The following is a 14,366-nucleotide window of genomic DNA, read 5'->3' as shown; positions in this document are numbered from 1 at the left end:
TCACTTCCTGCTTCTTGTCAAAAACAAATCCCTCGAGAGGATTTTCATGGCGGGAGTTACAAAAAGCTGGATACGTCAAAATCATGTTTTGTGGTGAAAAATCGCATGGATCCATGTTGCCTGCCGTTTTTTCATTCATAACATACTAAAAATCATGCATTTCATGACAGTGGTACTTTGAACATGAACAAGCTCACTTCCCAGTACACTTCTCTAAAAACTCTTAATGGATGGACAGACAACTAACTGATGAACAGTCTGCTTAATGTATCACTGGTGCTACTCCCTGGTGGAACTATTGCCCATTACAGCACAACCTGGTGGAACCAGTAGGCATTACAGACAAGATCCAATTAATGTAATCATGATTTTGGTATGATTCGAGTTATTCTGTACGAACATCGGGGGAGCTAATTAGCCTGCAGGCTGTAGTTTCCCAACCCTCGTCTGGATACTAAGGTAATTGTGTCTGGGTTGATGAGTGAAATTGATGTGCTGATTCCACATGCAGAAACTGACAAGTCATTTTCTCTTGCATTTAATGAGGAAGATTCCTTTTCTTTTTTAATTTCTCCTTGTATGTATAGACTTAAAATTCCTGGTTAGAAAAGAGGTGACTGCAATCACAGTAGGAAACTTTTGACGTGTCCATCATGTGTTGCGAACTGGAGCAGAAACACAATACCATCAAAGAGTGGGATTAGCAAAATGTCACCAGGAAGTTTGTAAATGTGCAGTGTCAGATTTGGTAGGGAACACAGATAGTGTTCCACTGTAAAACTGGAAGTGTATACAAACCCAGTGCAGCTGTCCCATTTCTACTTTGGTCACCCTTACCTTTCACTCTCTCTCTCTCTCTCTCTCTCTCTCTCTCTCTCTCTCTCTCTCTCACACACTTTACCCTCCCCCACTTCCTCACTACCTTATTCTAGTGTTCTGTCTGTCTCGTACACATCCATCATCAAGTGCTTTTTCACTATTTTAAACTTTCCCATCCGTTTTCAATAGCCTCAACAACCTCAGGAACTTAAACGTGCTTGGCAGTCAAACTGCAAGCTTTTACTGCCAACCTCATATAACCACGAACCCTTTTGCCATTTGAAAGTCTGTCATTTTTTTTTTAGCAGCTGGGTAGCAGTAAATGGTCCATCTTAACTAAATGCTGGGAGGGGTGTGCATGAGAGATCCCCTTTGGGCCGAAATGGTTTGAATGGAGTTCAAATAAAATTGTAAATTGTAAATGGTATGTTGCCCATAAACTCTCTTTAATTTCATTAAAGTGATGTATGAGTACCAAGGCATCAATGCTTCCATGACGCATCTTGGGTTTCTCATTGATCCATGGATTTAGGTCAGATTAGGAACTCAATAACACAATGACTCCCCAACTAATGTGGGCTTTGTGGAATCCTTTTTTTGATATGCATTACTATAGTCATAAGCACATAATAGAACTGCTGTTTGCAATCACCTGACTTTGTCTGATTAGGAATTTGAAGTAATTATATACAGTCATTATACCATTTCCAAAGCAACAAATAAGATGCTGCCATCAGACTTGTGCACAACACTGTATACTTGGCAAAGGTGTAATTCTTATTATTATCCTCATTAACTAGTGGAATTACCAAAACTATTGTTGCTTTCTTCTACTTTAACATCTAGGATGTGAGAAAGTCAAGTGTTTCAGAAGCAGAGAAACCAAGATATATATTTGGCGCTCAAATTCATTCCAGGCAGTATCCTAGTTAGCTGTCAGTCTGTGATTTGTTTTACTCCCCTATTGAGATTGTGTTGCTCCCACAGATGAAATCACCACAATTTCCTACTGACTCACAGCTGACCTGGCAAGTTCAGATTTTTTTTGGATCAAGAATCCAAGCACTACTAACTTGATGTTGTAAATGCCCTCGTAAGCAGGTCACAGTAGATAATTGCAGGTCCAAGAGCTTTCTCTCTTATATCACATTTTTAATTATTCTATCCAGTCTTAAATCCTCCCGCTAACCACCATTATGTTGTTCATTCACAGAATGGAAACCCAGGGGCTGAGGAACTAGTTTACAGCCATTATGTCATCTGCAATGATACCCACGAGACTCTACGCTTTGGCCAGGTGGACACTGATGAGAATGTGCTGTTGGCAAGCCTCCACAGCCACCAGTACAGCTGGAGATCCCACAAATCTCCCCAGGTAACGCAAACATACAAAGGCTGGGAAGTACCTGACATCTCAGAGCTCTTTGGGTTTGCTCGTTTTTACAATTTCAACATGTTTCATACGATGTTTAGTGGCATGAAAAAGTGTTGGCCTCTTTCTCCGATCATTGTATCTTTGTATATTTTCCCCAGTTTAGGATCATCAAACAAATGTAAAAAGACAAATACAACCCAAGTGAACTTAAAATGATTTTTTAAAATGGTGATTTCATTTATTAACGGCGACTTGGAAACTGGTTTCAACAACAACAAAAATAAATAACTATTCAGTTACCTGAAAAAGTAATGGCCCCCTCACCTAAAAATTGGTTGGGATAACATCAGCAGCAACAACTGAAATCAAGTGTTTTCCAGAACTGACAACGAGTTTTTCACATCTCTGCGGAGGTATTTTGACCCACTCTTCCTTGTATAATTATTGGAAAAAATGGAGGGTTTTTGAGCATGAATGACTTTTTAGGGTCTTGCCACTGCATTTTAATCAGATTAAAGTCTGGACTTGGCCTCTCAGAAACCCTTTCGGTTTTTTTTAAGACATCTTGACTTTCTGGTGTGTTTTGGATCATTATCCTGCTGCAGACCCCAAATTCGCTTCATCTGGAGTTCACAAACTGACTGCTGAACATTCTCCTTCAGGACTTTTTGTTAAAGAGGAGAATTCATGGTTCCATCAGTCAGTTGTCCAGGTCCTAAAGCTAGAATGCTCCCCAAGACCATCACACTGTCACCACGATGTTTGACTGTTGGTATGGTCTTTTTCTGAAATGTTGTGCTGCATTTACACTGCATGTGCCGAGACACACACCTTCAAAAGTCTTGGGAATTATTCAGATATCTTTTCTATTTTGTCAAAAGATGAACCTTTACGTTGGTTTTGGTTAGCAGTGGTTTTTGTCTTGCAATTCTGCCGTGCATGCCATTTTTGCCCAGTCGCTTCCTTAATGTTGTCATGAACACTTACCTTAGCTGACGTAAGAGAGGCCCGCAGTTCATTAAAAATTGTCCTGCATTCCTTTGTGGCCTCCTGGATGACTGATTGTTGTTTTCTTCAGGTAATCTTTGTAGGCCAACCACTCCTCAGAGGTTTCACCACTGTACCATCTTTTCTCCATGTGAGGATATTTGGTTTATAATTTTGTACATAGTTTCAAACTGAGAATTGCTTTGTTTCTTGACTGCTCTGGAATTTATCTGGGTCGTGTCGTTTTCTTTCAGCTTCTTTAGCTCTTTTAACTGACTCGATTTTGTTGGGACAGATTCTGTTTGCTAGAGATTCAGAGATAGGGAGCCATTAGTTTACATACACTCTGAAAATAAAAGCTTATTTATTTTTTAGCACATTTTATACACAAGACAACTCAATGTGCTTTACATGATTAAAAGCATTCAAATACATCAATCCATTTTCTTCGCCGCTTATCCTCACGAGGGTTGCGGGGAGTGCTGGAGCCTCTCCCAGCTTTAAACGGCCAGGAGGCGAGGTACACCCTGAAGTGGTTGCCAGCCAATCGCAGGGCTCATTGAGACAAACAGCCGCACTCACAATCACACCTGGGGGCAATTTATAGTGTCCAATTAATGTTGCATGTTTTTGGAACGTGAGAGGAAACCGGAGTGCCCGGAGGAAACCCACGCAGGCACCGGAAGAAAATGCAAACTCCACACAGGCGGGTCCAGGATTGAGCCTGGGACCTCAGAACTGTGAGGCCAATGCTTTACCAGCCGAGCCACTGTGCCTCTCATTCAAATACAAAGAAATAAAAATGTTTTAAAATAAAAATACATTTAAAACAGCGTTTAGTGCGCAGAATTATCATTGAAAAGTGGAAATACTCTGAACGCACGAGTAAAAAGGTTTTCAACCTGGATTTGAAAACATTCACACTTGCGCCCGATGTCATCTCTGTTGGCGACCCTTTCCATTGTGTGCAGCATTGTAGCTAAATACTGCTTCACCATATTTGCTTTGGACTCCACTTTTTTATCTGAGTAAGTCAATCTCAAAACCCTACTGGATTTGTATTCCATATGCATTTCTTTCATGTATTCATGACCTAAACCATTAAATGATATCTAGACCAGTAGCAAAATTTAGAATCAATTCTAAAGCTGAGCTGGAAGACGGTCTGAAGACTTAAAGAGTTGGAGTTACATGATATGACCTCTTTGTTCTGGTCAGAAGTCAAGCTGCAGCATTCTGAATGAGCTGCAGCTGTTTAATGCTCTTTTTGGGGAGTCCAGTCAGAAGACCATTACAAGAGTAAAGTCTGCTTCAGATAAAAGCAAGGATGAGCTTCTCCAGATCTGCTGGACACATGCAAACCTTCTCTCGAGATATGTTCTTCATATTGTAAAAGGCAGTTTTAGTACATAGCCTGTTTCCTTCCTGAGTGGTGTTAATGCCTGGACTTTCCCATGATGTTTATACTTGGGTATAGTATTTTTAATTTTTAATTTATCATTTTGTCTCTCTCAAGTGTGGTATACCTCTAATGAAATTACACACCTGTCTCATCTTAAGTTGGAGAACTTGCACAATTGGTAGTTTATTGGCAGACTGGTTATTTTTATATATATGTGTGTGTGTGTATGTGTGTGTATATGTGTATATATGTGTATATATACACACACTCACACACACACACACACACACACAGAGTATCTATTGCCAATATGTCACAAGAAGTTATTTTGTCTTGGGTCTTTTTCAAATTATAATGTAAATATTGCAATAATATCTATATATTTTTTGTTACTTTCGGAGCAATAGCTTCATTCTCGGTATGTGGGCTTTCAGCCTATGTCGGTGCAGGACCCGTTTAACTGTGACTAACGATACTTTCTTACCAGCTTCATCTAGCATCTTCGCAAGGTCTTTAGCTTTTGTTCTGGGGATTATTTGGATACTTGGGACTAACACCCATCTTCTCTGGGACACAGAGCCCATCACCTTCCTGAACAGTATCATGGATGAACATTCCCATGATCTTTATATTTGCATACAGTTGTTTGGAACATTTGGAAATTTCACCCAGGGATGTGTAATCAGCGCGGATCCCCGATGCAGTCTCATCTCCACCTTAAATTCTTGTGAGATGCCTCTCACATCTCACCGCTGTTCTCCTGCCCTCATACATGTCCTGTACTATTCTAACATATTTCTCCACCACACCAGACTTGCGCATGTAGTACCACAGTTCCTCTCTTGGTACTCTGTCATGGGCTTTCTCCAGGTGATTCAGATCTGTTGATGTGCTATAATACATTCTGACAGAAGAATCTCAAAAACATAAATACTTTTCCAAACAGATGAGGACTGCGTGGTCGACAGGGTGTTTCTTCAGTGTTTCTGTCCGTGCACAGACAGTGTTGGTAAAGAAGATTGATGATATTTAACCCTTTGTGGTTTTGAGGTTGAATGGAGGGTGGGCTTGGCTGTTGAGATCATAAACGTGTGGGCGCGTTGAACACATGTACTCTACGACAAGTGTGAGAAAATCCACCTTGAGAAAAAACATTCTATAATTACTCACAGTAAGTCATTCAGTGAGTCAAATTGTATTAATCATTCACTATGGTTAAGATGTGCTCTTACATCATTACAAACACCCACTGGGAAACTTTCTATCCGCCATATTGGCACAGCAAACATCACATCTCGTGTTTGAAGTGAGTCAAAATGACCTCTGTATCTTCAAGATGTCTCTGAAGAAACATTGTCCAAATGATAGTGATTCCAAGATGCTTTTGTCATATGTTATTTTATCATGTGTTTATGATACAATATAATAAATCTGTGTTCTCAAGATGAGCATGATTTGTGAAAGCAGATAAATACGTAAGTGCATCTCTGCCAAAACAACCAGCTAACTTATTAAGCCCGATGATAAATGTGTGCCCAGATGTCCGCCTTAGGACACACACTTAATTACTTTTCAGGGTTATACAAATAATCAAACTGATAAGAGAAAGGGTTGTATTTCTTAAATGGTTGTTCAGAGGTCTGTTTTTGTTTCTTTTGCAAATCATTTCCCAACAGTCCTAATTGGTTGCACTGTTTTGCGTACATCCTTATGCTCCTTCGGAGAGTCTCTCAAGCAAGTGAACAAGATGAGCCGCGAATCCCTGCAGACATACACTTTCTCATTACAGTGCAGTTACTTGTGCACTGCAGTACAATGTTAAGTTATTTTAATTATGAATTAATTTTAACAGCTGGTTTGCACTTCTCCTTCCCTTCCAATTGCAGATTCATTTCCCTGTTTTTCTGATGTCACCACCAGAATGCAGGAAAAGACATTATAGCATGGGTTCCTGAGTTTAATTATTTTCACATTTTGCACTTTAAACTACAATAATATAATAGAGAAAAATCTATTCAACATTATAAAGACTCTGCTGGGTGAATCAGAGGCAAAAATGATGTTATTTTTACATCTCCCATCTAATCACAAAGTGGACCCTAGACATTACCAAAAACAATGGCCTATAAAATAATATGTATATAAAAAAACAACTCCTCAGAAAAGCATCAAATCTCCGCAGTCCTTATAATAAGACTGTTATGGTTCGTAGTTAGTGCCACGCCCCCTCTATAACACTGAAGTGCTGGATGTGTGTATTCTGGCTCAAGCGCACAAGCTTGAACATTGTAAATCATGTTATGTTTGTTTTGTTTTTTGTTTGTAATTATTTGTCACAAAAATCGGCCATAAAATGCCAGATAGTGAGCGTTCTCTGTTCGGTGAAACGTATCCGCGAGCAATGGGGGGTCAGAACAGGAAGCACTGCAGGCGTGGCAAATGCTGATTGGCTGTCAGTTTTCCAGCCGGGCTCATTGAAATGTCTAAGCGAGAGAAGAATTTCGATAATACTTTTCAAATTCAGAGATGTTTCTTGGTGATATATGGGGATAACTCTGCCATTAAAAGAAACACTGAACCCTCATCTACTAACTTTTAATGTGTGCTCCCATTCCTATTAGTTTCGACAAAGTCTTCCTTTAATAGTAATATTTTAAATGATTTTTTTGAATAGGGATGGTGTACACATTGACAGGAGCAAAATAATGATGCGCATTCTACATAACTGGTGTTGAATGGCAAAATTGAGGATAAAAATCCTTGGAACTAAAACAAGAACTTGTAAACCAATGGCTATCATGTTCTTTTCTTATATCATAGTTATATGTATATGTATTTTGTACATTGCAAGAACCCAACCGCTGTCAAAGATTCACTGACTGGCTCACTAAAATCAGTAATCCTGAGGCACCGCTGGTTTATTAACTATTTTGGAACTTCATTTGGATTTCGCAGTAACAATAAAACAACTAGAATTCCTGGTAGTGGGATTTTCCCAGTTTCCCAACTGGTGTCAAACATACAGTATATACTGAGCATATTGCCATTGGCCTCTTTTTGACCAAGCTTCTTTTCTTTGAAGCCATAATAGATGCTCTTCACCCCTCTTGTTCAAAGTTATTTTCACTCTGTATGAGGATGGGGGCATTCAAACTGTTCTCATAGCTCTGGTATGATGTCTGTGTCCCAGCTGAAATGTCCCCTGGGCACACATTATCCAGAACTTTTTTTTTTTTTTTTTTACTGTAAAATTATCGGTTCCCTTCTCTTTTTTTATCCTTATTTTTTCCACACTTATATGTACAGAGAAAGAAAGAAAGAAAAAAGAGGGGAAAATGGGAGAAAAAAAGAAAAAAATACAATTAATTTACATTCATTAACAGTGGGATAATACTTCCTTTAGAAATGACAGAATAGGAGGGTTTCTCTCATCTCCAATTATCTGATCTAGTAGGTCATTCTCAACCAAGTTCATACGCGTAAGTGACCAAAGAAATTAACCTTAAAGGGAAAACAATAACAATAATCATAGTAGTCAAAAAAAAGAAAAAAATTATACAACCTCAAAGCACCTAACAACAAATGTTCCAAAAACTAAGTACGATGATTTCCATATTCGCTTCAAGTTAAACATTTTTTACGTTTCATATTTTATTGGTATTGGGTGATACCTGTTATGACAACAAGACAAGATGTAATACTTATGAGTTAAAAAAAATGCAATGCACAACATGCTAAGAAAATGGAAATATAATAATAATAATGACAACAACAAAGGCAATAAGTGGTGCGTACCAATGAATAAAATTAAGATAAACTCCGTTTCACATTATGTAGTAACATCTTTTGATGTTATGGCATATTTTGTTCAGTTTTCCCAATGTCTCTCCAACTTGTCTTGTTCTTGCCTCAAGATGAAAGTTAACTTCCCCACTTAAATCCAATCCTCAACTATGGGAGTATTCAACCATTTCCATGTAATAGTTTTTTTACTTGCTAGTGCCAAAATACTGTATATGTATTCCTTTTCTGGACCCGTGACAGTGTCCGGTATTAATCCCAAGCATAACGTTTCGAATTTTAAAGGAATCCCGACTTTCATAATTATCTCCATGTTTTGATGTCTTTCCAGTATTTTAAAATCGGACATTCCCAGACCAAATCAAAATATTTCGCCTTATTCTCTCCACAAGCTCTCCAGCAGGAGGTACTTGCATCCAGCGAGATCCTCTGAGCTGGAACTTTAAAAAAATCTAATTACATTTTTCTACCCAAATTCTCAGAAGTACTTTTCCACTGGTTGGAGATTATCTTTTTACAAGTTTCCACTTGCAGTTTAACGTTACTTTCCTTTTCCCGTTTCTCTTTTATACTGTATATATGGACTCATCACCGTCTAACTCCTGTAATATTATTTAAATCTTAGATATGTTTCCACCCATTGGGTCTGATTTATAAGCAAGAAGGAATATCTTAACCATACACAGATTAGTTTGTGATTTTTCTTTTTTCATTATTTTCTCTCGGTAATGTCTCAATTGCAAAATTCTATAAAAGTCTTGATTGGTTAATCTAAACTGACTCTTTAATTCCTGGAATTGTCAAAGTTCACCCCCTTCATAAAGATCACTGTGTATGATGAGCCCCTTTTCTGCCCATTGTTTGAATCTTATGTCAACCCCGTTGGGTGGAAAAATTGAATCATATCCGATCCATTTTATTATCCAGTACGGTTCCTTATGCTTGTTTTCATTAATTATTCTATGCCAAATTTTGATGGGCACTTTTATTAATGGGTTGGTGTCTTTTAAAAAATGAACCAGGCCTGTGTCCCCTATGATTGCTTGTAATGGAATATCACTTGATATCATACATTCTATAGTTTTCCATTTTGCTTTGTAGGAAGGGTTACAAATGTCGACTAAAGTTTTTATTTGCACCGCTTGATAGTAATTTTTTATATGTGGGAGAGCAAGGCCTCCCTTGTCTTCTGATAACTGCAGAGTCTTAAAACGAATTCTTGATCTCTTGCTTTGCCAAATAAATATTGATATTAATTTGTCTAATTCTCAAAATGTCCCTTTTGGGAGCTTTACTGGTATATTTTGGAACAGTAGTCTAGGTAGCACGTTCATTTTTATTGTTTCCACCCTCTATCCTAATCCTAAAAAAGGAACCAGGTTCTACCTGGTTAAATTGGATTTAATTTTAGCGATTAAGGGGTCGTAGTTCTCTGATATAATAGTCTACAGATTTATAGGAATATTCACCCCTAAATATTTAATTGTTTTTAAATTCCAATTTACGTTGAGTTCTTCCTTGATGGGCTGGATAGGGGAATAATTAAATGACAAAATTTGAGTTTTGTGTGTCTTCAATTTATAACCTGATACCAAGCCCTATTCTCTGAGAGTTCTAAGTAATTCTGAGAGGGATTTGGAGGGGTGTCACAAATATATCAGAATATCGTCTGCAAGTAGAGCAATTTTATGTTCTTCATCCGTCACCTTGATGCCCTTAATCTTCTTATTCTGTTTGATCCACTGACTCAGTGGCTCGATAAAAAGAGCAAACAACAGTGGTGAGTGGCTTCTCTTGAATTCTATTTCTCTCCCTGCAGATTCCCTGAGAACTCACAAAACGGGAAGGGGAGATTGAGGAGGGTTTGAAGAGAAATGGATTGGATTTATTATTTAAAAATAATATATTAAACAAATTGTAGTAGTTGTAAAACTTGCTGGGAAGTGACCAAAAGCAAAAGGGCAGATAATAATCCATGCTCAGTGGTCAAATGAGCCTACTATCACAACACAGTGAAACTCAGTACAGCTGTACTTAGTTTTGGGTTTTCCAAGTTACAAGCTCTTGGTTGGTGTCACGACCAGAACACGTGATCTGACACAAATGCACAACTCAGGAGGGGGTTTGGGAAACGTCTTTATTCAGTCCAGTGTCGAGAACCCAACAGGCAGTCCACGGAAGCAGCAGTAATGAAATCGACAGGCATGAAAGGCAGGTTAGTAGGCAGGCAGGAGTCGGTACACATGAGAGCAAGAACAGGATCAGGAGAGTACGGGAACGAGGCATGAGGGAACGATCTGGCAAAGGCCAGGCCGTACGTGTGGTCCTGTTTGTATACGCCGTAATTACGTAAAACAAGGCGCAGGTCTGTGCCTCCACTGATTGCTGCAGGTACGTGCCATGTCGGGGACCGGCACAGCCTGGACAGGGACCATGACAGTCAGTTGATTTTTTTTTTTTTTTTTTTTTTTTTCTTTTGTAGACTTTGTGTTGTGAGCCTAAATTTCAGGTACAAGCAGGGCCCAATTGCAACAAAATAACTTTCCACAGTCTCCACTGTGCAGCGTACAGTATGTCCATTTTGATTGGCCACATTCCTAACAGTAATTACAGGACACCTGAACTCCATTGGTGTTGTTTACTTCATATGTCTAATTGTGATTGATGCATAAATAATCCCATCAGTTTCTGCAGTTTCCAACCGTACAATTTAGTTCTTTAACAAAATACCTATCACCACTACAAGGCAAGTACTGTGGGACCTCGGTTTACAACAGGGTTTGTAAATTCAAAAGTTTTGTCAATTGAACATAATTTTCCCACATGAATAATTGGTTCCAGTCTTAACAAAAGTCCCTATTTTAATACATGTTTGTACAAATTGAACATGATATACAGTGCAATAAATCAATCGATGAAAAATCTTGATTAACCAAGTTACCAAAAACAAGCGGGACTGTACTCATTCAAATCCAGCTGCCCTGGAGACAAGCGCCCAGTTTGCTTCTGGTACAGCCACAGTCAGTAAGAAATCACAAAACCCATTAACCAGGTCGTTACAATAATGAAGACTAAAAAATAAAATCCACATAACCAGTGTCTCGCCTTCACGCTAGCTGTTTTGTTTTCTTATCCAAACGAGCACCAACAACTTGTTCTAGAGGTTTCTTTGTCCTTTGAAAATTACCTCACTCCCTTTGCCCTGTCAGTAGCAACAAAATGTCCTTTTTAGCAGCATTTGCTGACTTCTTTATTCCATACTGTGCTGTACTTGCAAGCAAGCTTTACAATGTGTGGGCCGTTGATATACTCCTGACAAATATCCATCCATTCATTTTCTTAGCCGCTTATCCTTACAAGGGTCACGGGAATGCTGGAGCCTATCCCAACCGTCAACGGGCAGGAGGGAGGGTACACCCTGAACTGTTTGCCAGCCAATCGCAGGGCAGATAGTGACAAACAGCCCCACTCACAATCACACCTAGAGGCAATTTAGAGTGTCCAATTAATGTTGCATGTTTTTGGGATGTGGGAGGACGCTGATGCAGGCACGGGGAGAACATGCAAACTCCACACAGGGAGGGCTGGGATTGAACCCTGGTCCTCAGAACTGTGAGGCCAATGCTTTACCAGCCTAGCCACCTTGCCTCTCATTCAAATACAAAGAAATAAAAATGTTTTAAAATAAAAATACATTTAAAACAGCGTTTAGTGCAAAAATTATAATTGAAAAGTGGAAATACTCTGAACGCACGAGAAAAAGAACGTTTTATTTTAATTGCACAGGTACTCCCTCATTCTTGCCATGCGTCTCTGTTTCTTCGACCCGTTTTGAGCAACCAAAATGTGAAGATGAAAGGGGAAAATCCTGAAAAGCCACACAATAGTACACTCAGGGAAGTAGTGGCCAAATGTGATGCTCATAATGAGCCACGTCCCCCCAGTGTGCACAGCCCCTGGCACAAAATGGATGAGTGAAACGTTCTCAGACTGCAATAAGGTTCGACCATCAGGCATTTTTTTTTCATTGCTCGGTGGTTTATAAATAGAAAAGTTCAACCAGTGAAGCGTTCGTAAATTGCAGTTCCAATGGAGAGCTTGGACGAGTGTAGTAGGAGTTGAAATGCAGCATTATCATTATTACCTAATTGATGTACTTGTAAAGCGTAAGAAAAGGAGAATCCTTGAAATGAATGGAACAATCCCTTATACTGCTTGTGTTTGAGGCGCGTATAGCATTAACATCTAAAGGAAAAGTGTGAAATGCATCTAATTCTGAGCAGTCAAACCCGATAAACTTGCAATGATGTTGACATACCTCTGGATATCTGTCACTTCTCTCCCAAGAAATGCTCCAGCAGAATGTTTTCTTAGTGAAACTCAACCCATGACTCAGGTCACACTCTCTCCCAGTGCTCCTGTGTTTTTTTTTTTCCTCATTCCATTTCTTCTGCAAATCATAAACATAAGTTGCATTAAAAAGGATAAATGAGGCAAGTTAGCTGTTACCTGACCCTGAATCAAATCCTCTCATACACCTTTAGAACGTGATCAAATGTTTCCTATGGTCGGGCTCCAAGTCTAGTTTTGCGGGTCAAACCCCTGCATGCCTTCACACCCAGCCAAAGCAATGTATATTTAGACTGTATTGTAGACTACAAGCCATCTAGTGATTAACAACATTCATTAAAAAGTCATCACCGCATTGTGCTACACATACGTTTATATTTAGAAGCATATAAGACCTATTCCTCTCACACTCCACCCTGTTGTTTTTCAGTACTCTGGCGTGTGGTGTGGATAGTTGAAATATCTGGCTATTCGGTACAGGAAGCAGACTAGCTGATGCAAATCCTTGTGGTCATTGTGGTTAAGATGGGAGAGGGGCGTAAAAAGACCCAAGGATTTTAGACTTTTAAGTGCCTACAAGGAATTATCAGAATTTGAATAAATAGTGATTTACTCCAGCGGCAGGCTTCTAAAGTTGACTCTTTGTACTGAGTGCTGTTCCCCTCAAATCCAATAGTTACAGAATTTGAGCAATCGTGGTCATTGGTTCAATCCCCAGACTGAGATTATAAACCATTCAGCGAAAAGTGAGTGCTTGCAGGTTCTTTGAGTAAAATTCTTTGTTCCCAAACTGCTCAAGTGAAGCTGCTACTTGACCCAAATATCAGACTGTGGTTTTAGTGGGCAGCTTGCAGATGGGCTTAAGTGTGTGGATGTGATACTAACAGTTAGACAGTTAGTGCCCAAAAGAAATATTGGGCACAAAACCTATACAAACACTTGTGAATGTACAGTACAGTGGATATAGAATGTGACTAGGGAAACAATGCATGTTGCATCGAGTTAATTTCAGAATTATTGTATTCGGACAATCATTTCTTTAGCCTTGATACGCCCCAATATTTGGTTTGAAATTAGTCAGTCATAAAGTGGGACTTCACTTTAATTTGAGTTTTTTTATACTGCATTTACCCTTTAAGAATGCAATTTTGAGCATCAGATACTTCCTTTTCTGGAGCCCATAAAAAATGTCTTTCCCACCTTTGATATGCTTTGACAGATTATCACTGCGGCCATTTTCGGTTTTATTTGTTATTCTTGGTGAATTCACCTTTGTCTTTGTCACAGGAGACATTTTTTTCCAAAGACCCTCTCATAATCCTAATTCCAATTCAAGACCTTGTGCCTCACTAAATGTAATGGTAATTGCATTTTTATGTTTCAACCTAAATGTGCATGACCTGTTTAATAGAAAGGAACTTGTCCACATTGAAATGAATTAGAGTCAGCATTTATTAACGGTTGCTAACTGTCATTTCTTCCACTCCGAACATGGCTGTGAACAGAGATCACCTTTACTGCAAAGCCACAGTTACGGCTTCTTTATACTCACGCATGCGGCGACTCCACTGACGTCACTCGTCACGTCTACTGCGCCTAGTTTGCCCTAGTGCACCCGACGTGTTTAGTTTT

General features: G+C 39.1%; 1 protein-coding gene across 5 annotated transcripts in view; it reads left to right on the top strand.

Annotated features, from left to right (window-relative positions):
• The window catches only part of LOC133500420 (intermembrane lipid transfer protein VPS13B-like), a 506,059-nt gene that overhangs the window by 427,062 nt on the left and 64,631 nt on the right, over positions 1–14,366 (top strand). For 3 of the 5 annotated variants that reach the window (XM_061819054.1, XM_061819055.1, XM_061819056.1), the window contains exon 46: positions 2,033–2,194. In XM_061819054.1, the coding sequence (XP_061675038.1) occupies positions 2,033–2,194 (162 nt within the window). Of the gene's footprint in view, positions 1–1,806; positions 1,941–2,032; positions 2,195–14,366 lie in introns of those variants that run through there. The other 2 variants (XM_061819059.1, XM_061819057.1) reach the window with 2 other exon arrangements.

This window comes from Syngnathoides biaculeatus, chromosome 5 (assembly GCF_019802595.1).
Source record: "Syngnathoides biaculeatus isolate LvHL_M chromosome 5, ASM1980259v1, whole genome shotgun sequence".
Taxonomy (NCBI): domain Eukaryota; kingdom Metazoa; phylum Chordata; class Actinopteri; order Syngnathiformes; family Syngnathidae; genus Syngnathoides; species Syngnathoides biaculeatus.
This window is presented reverse-complemented; position numbering and strand designations above follow the sequence as displayed.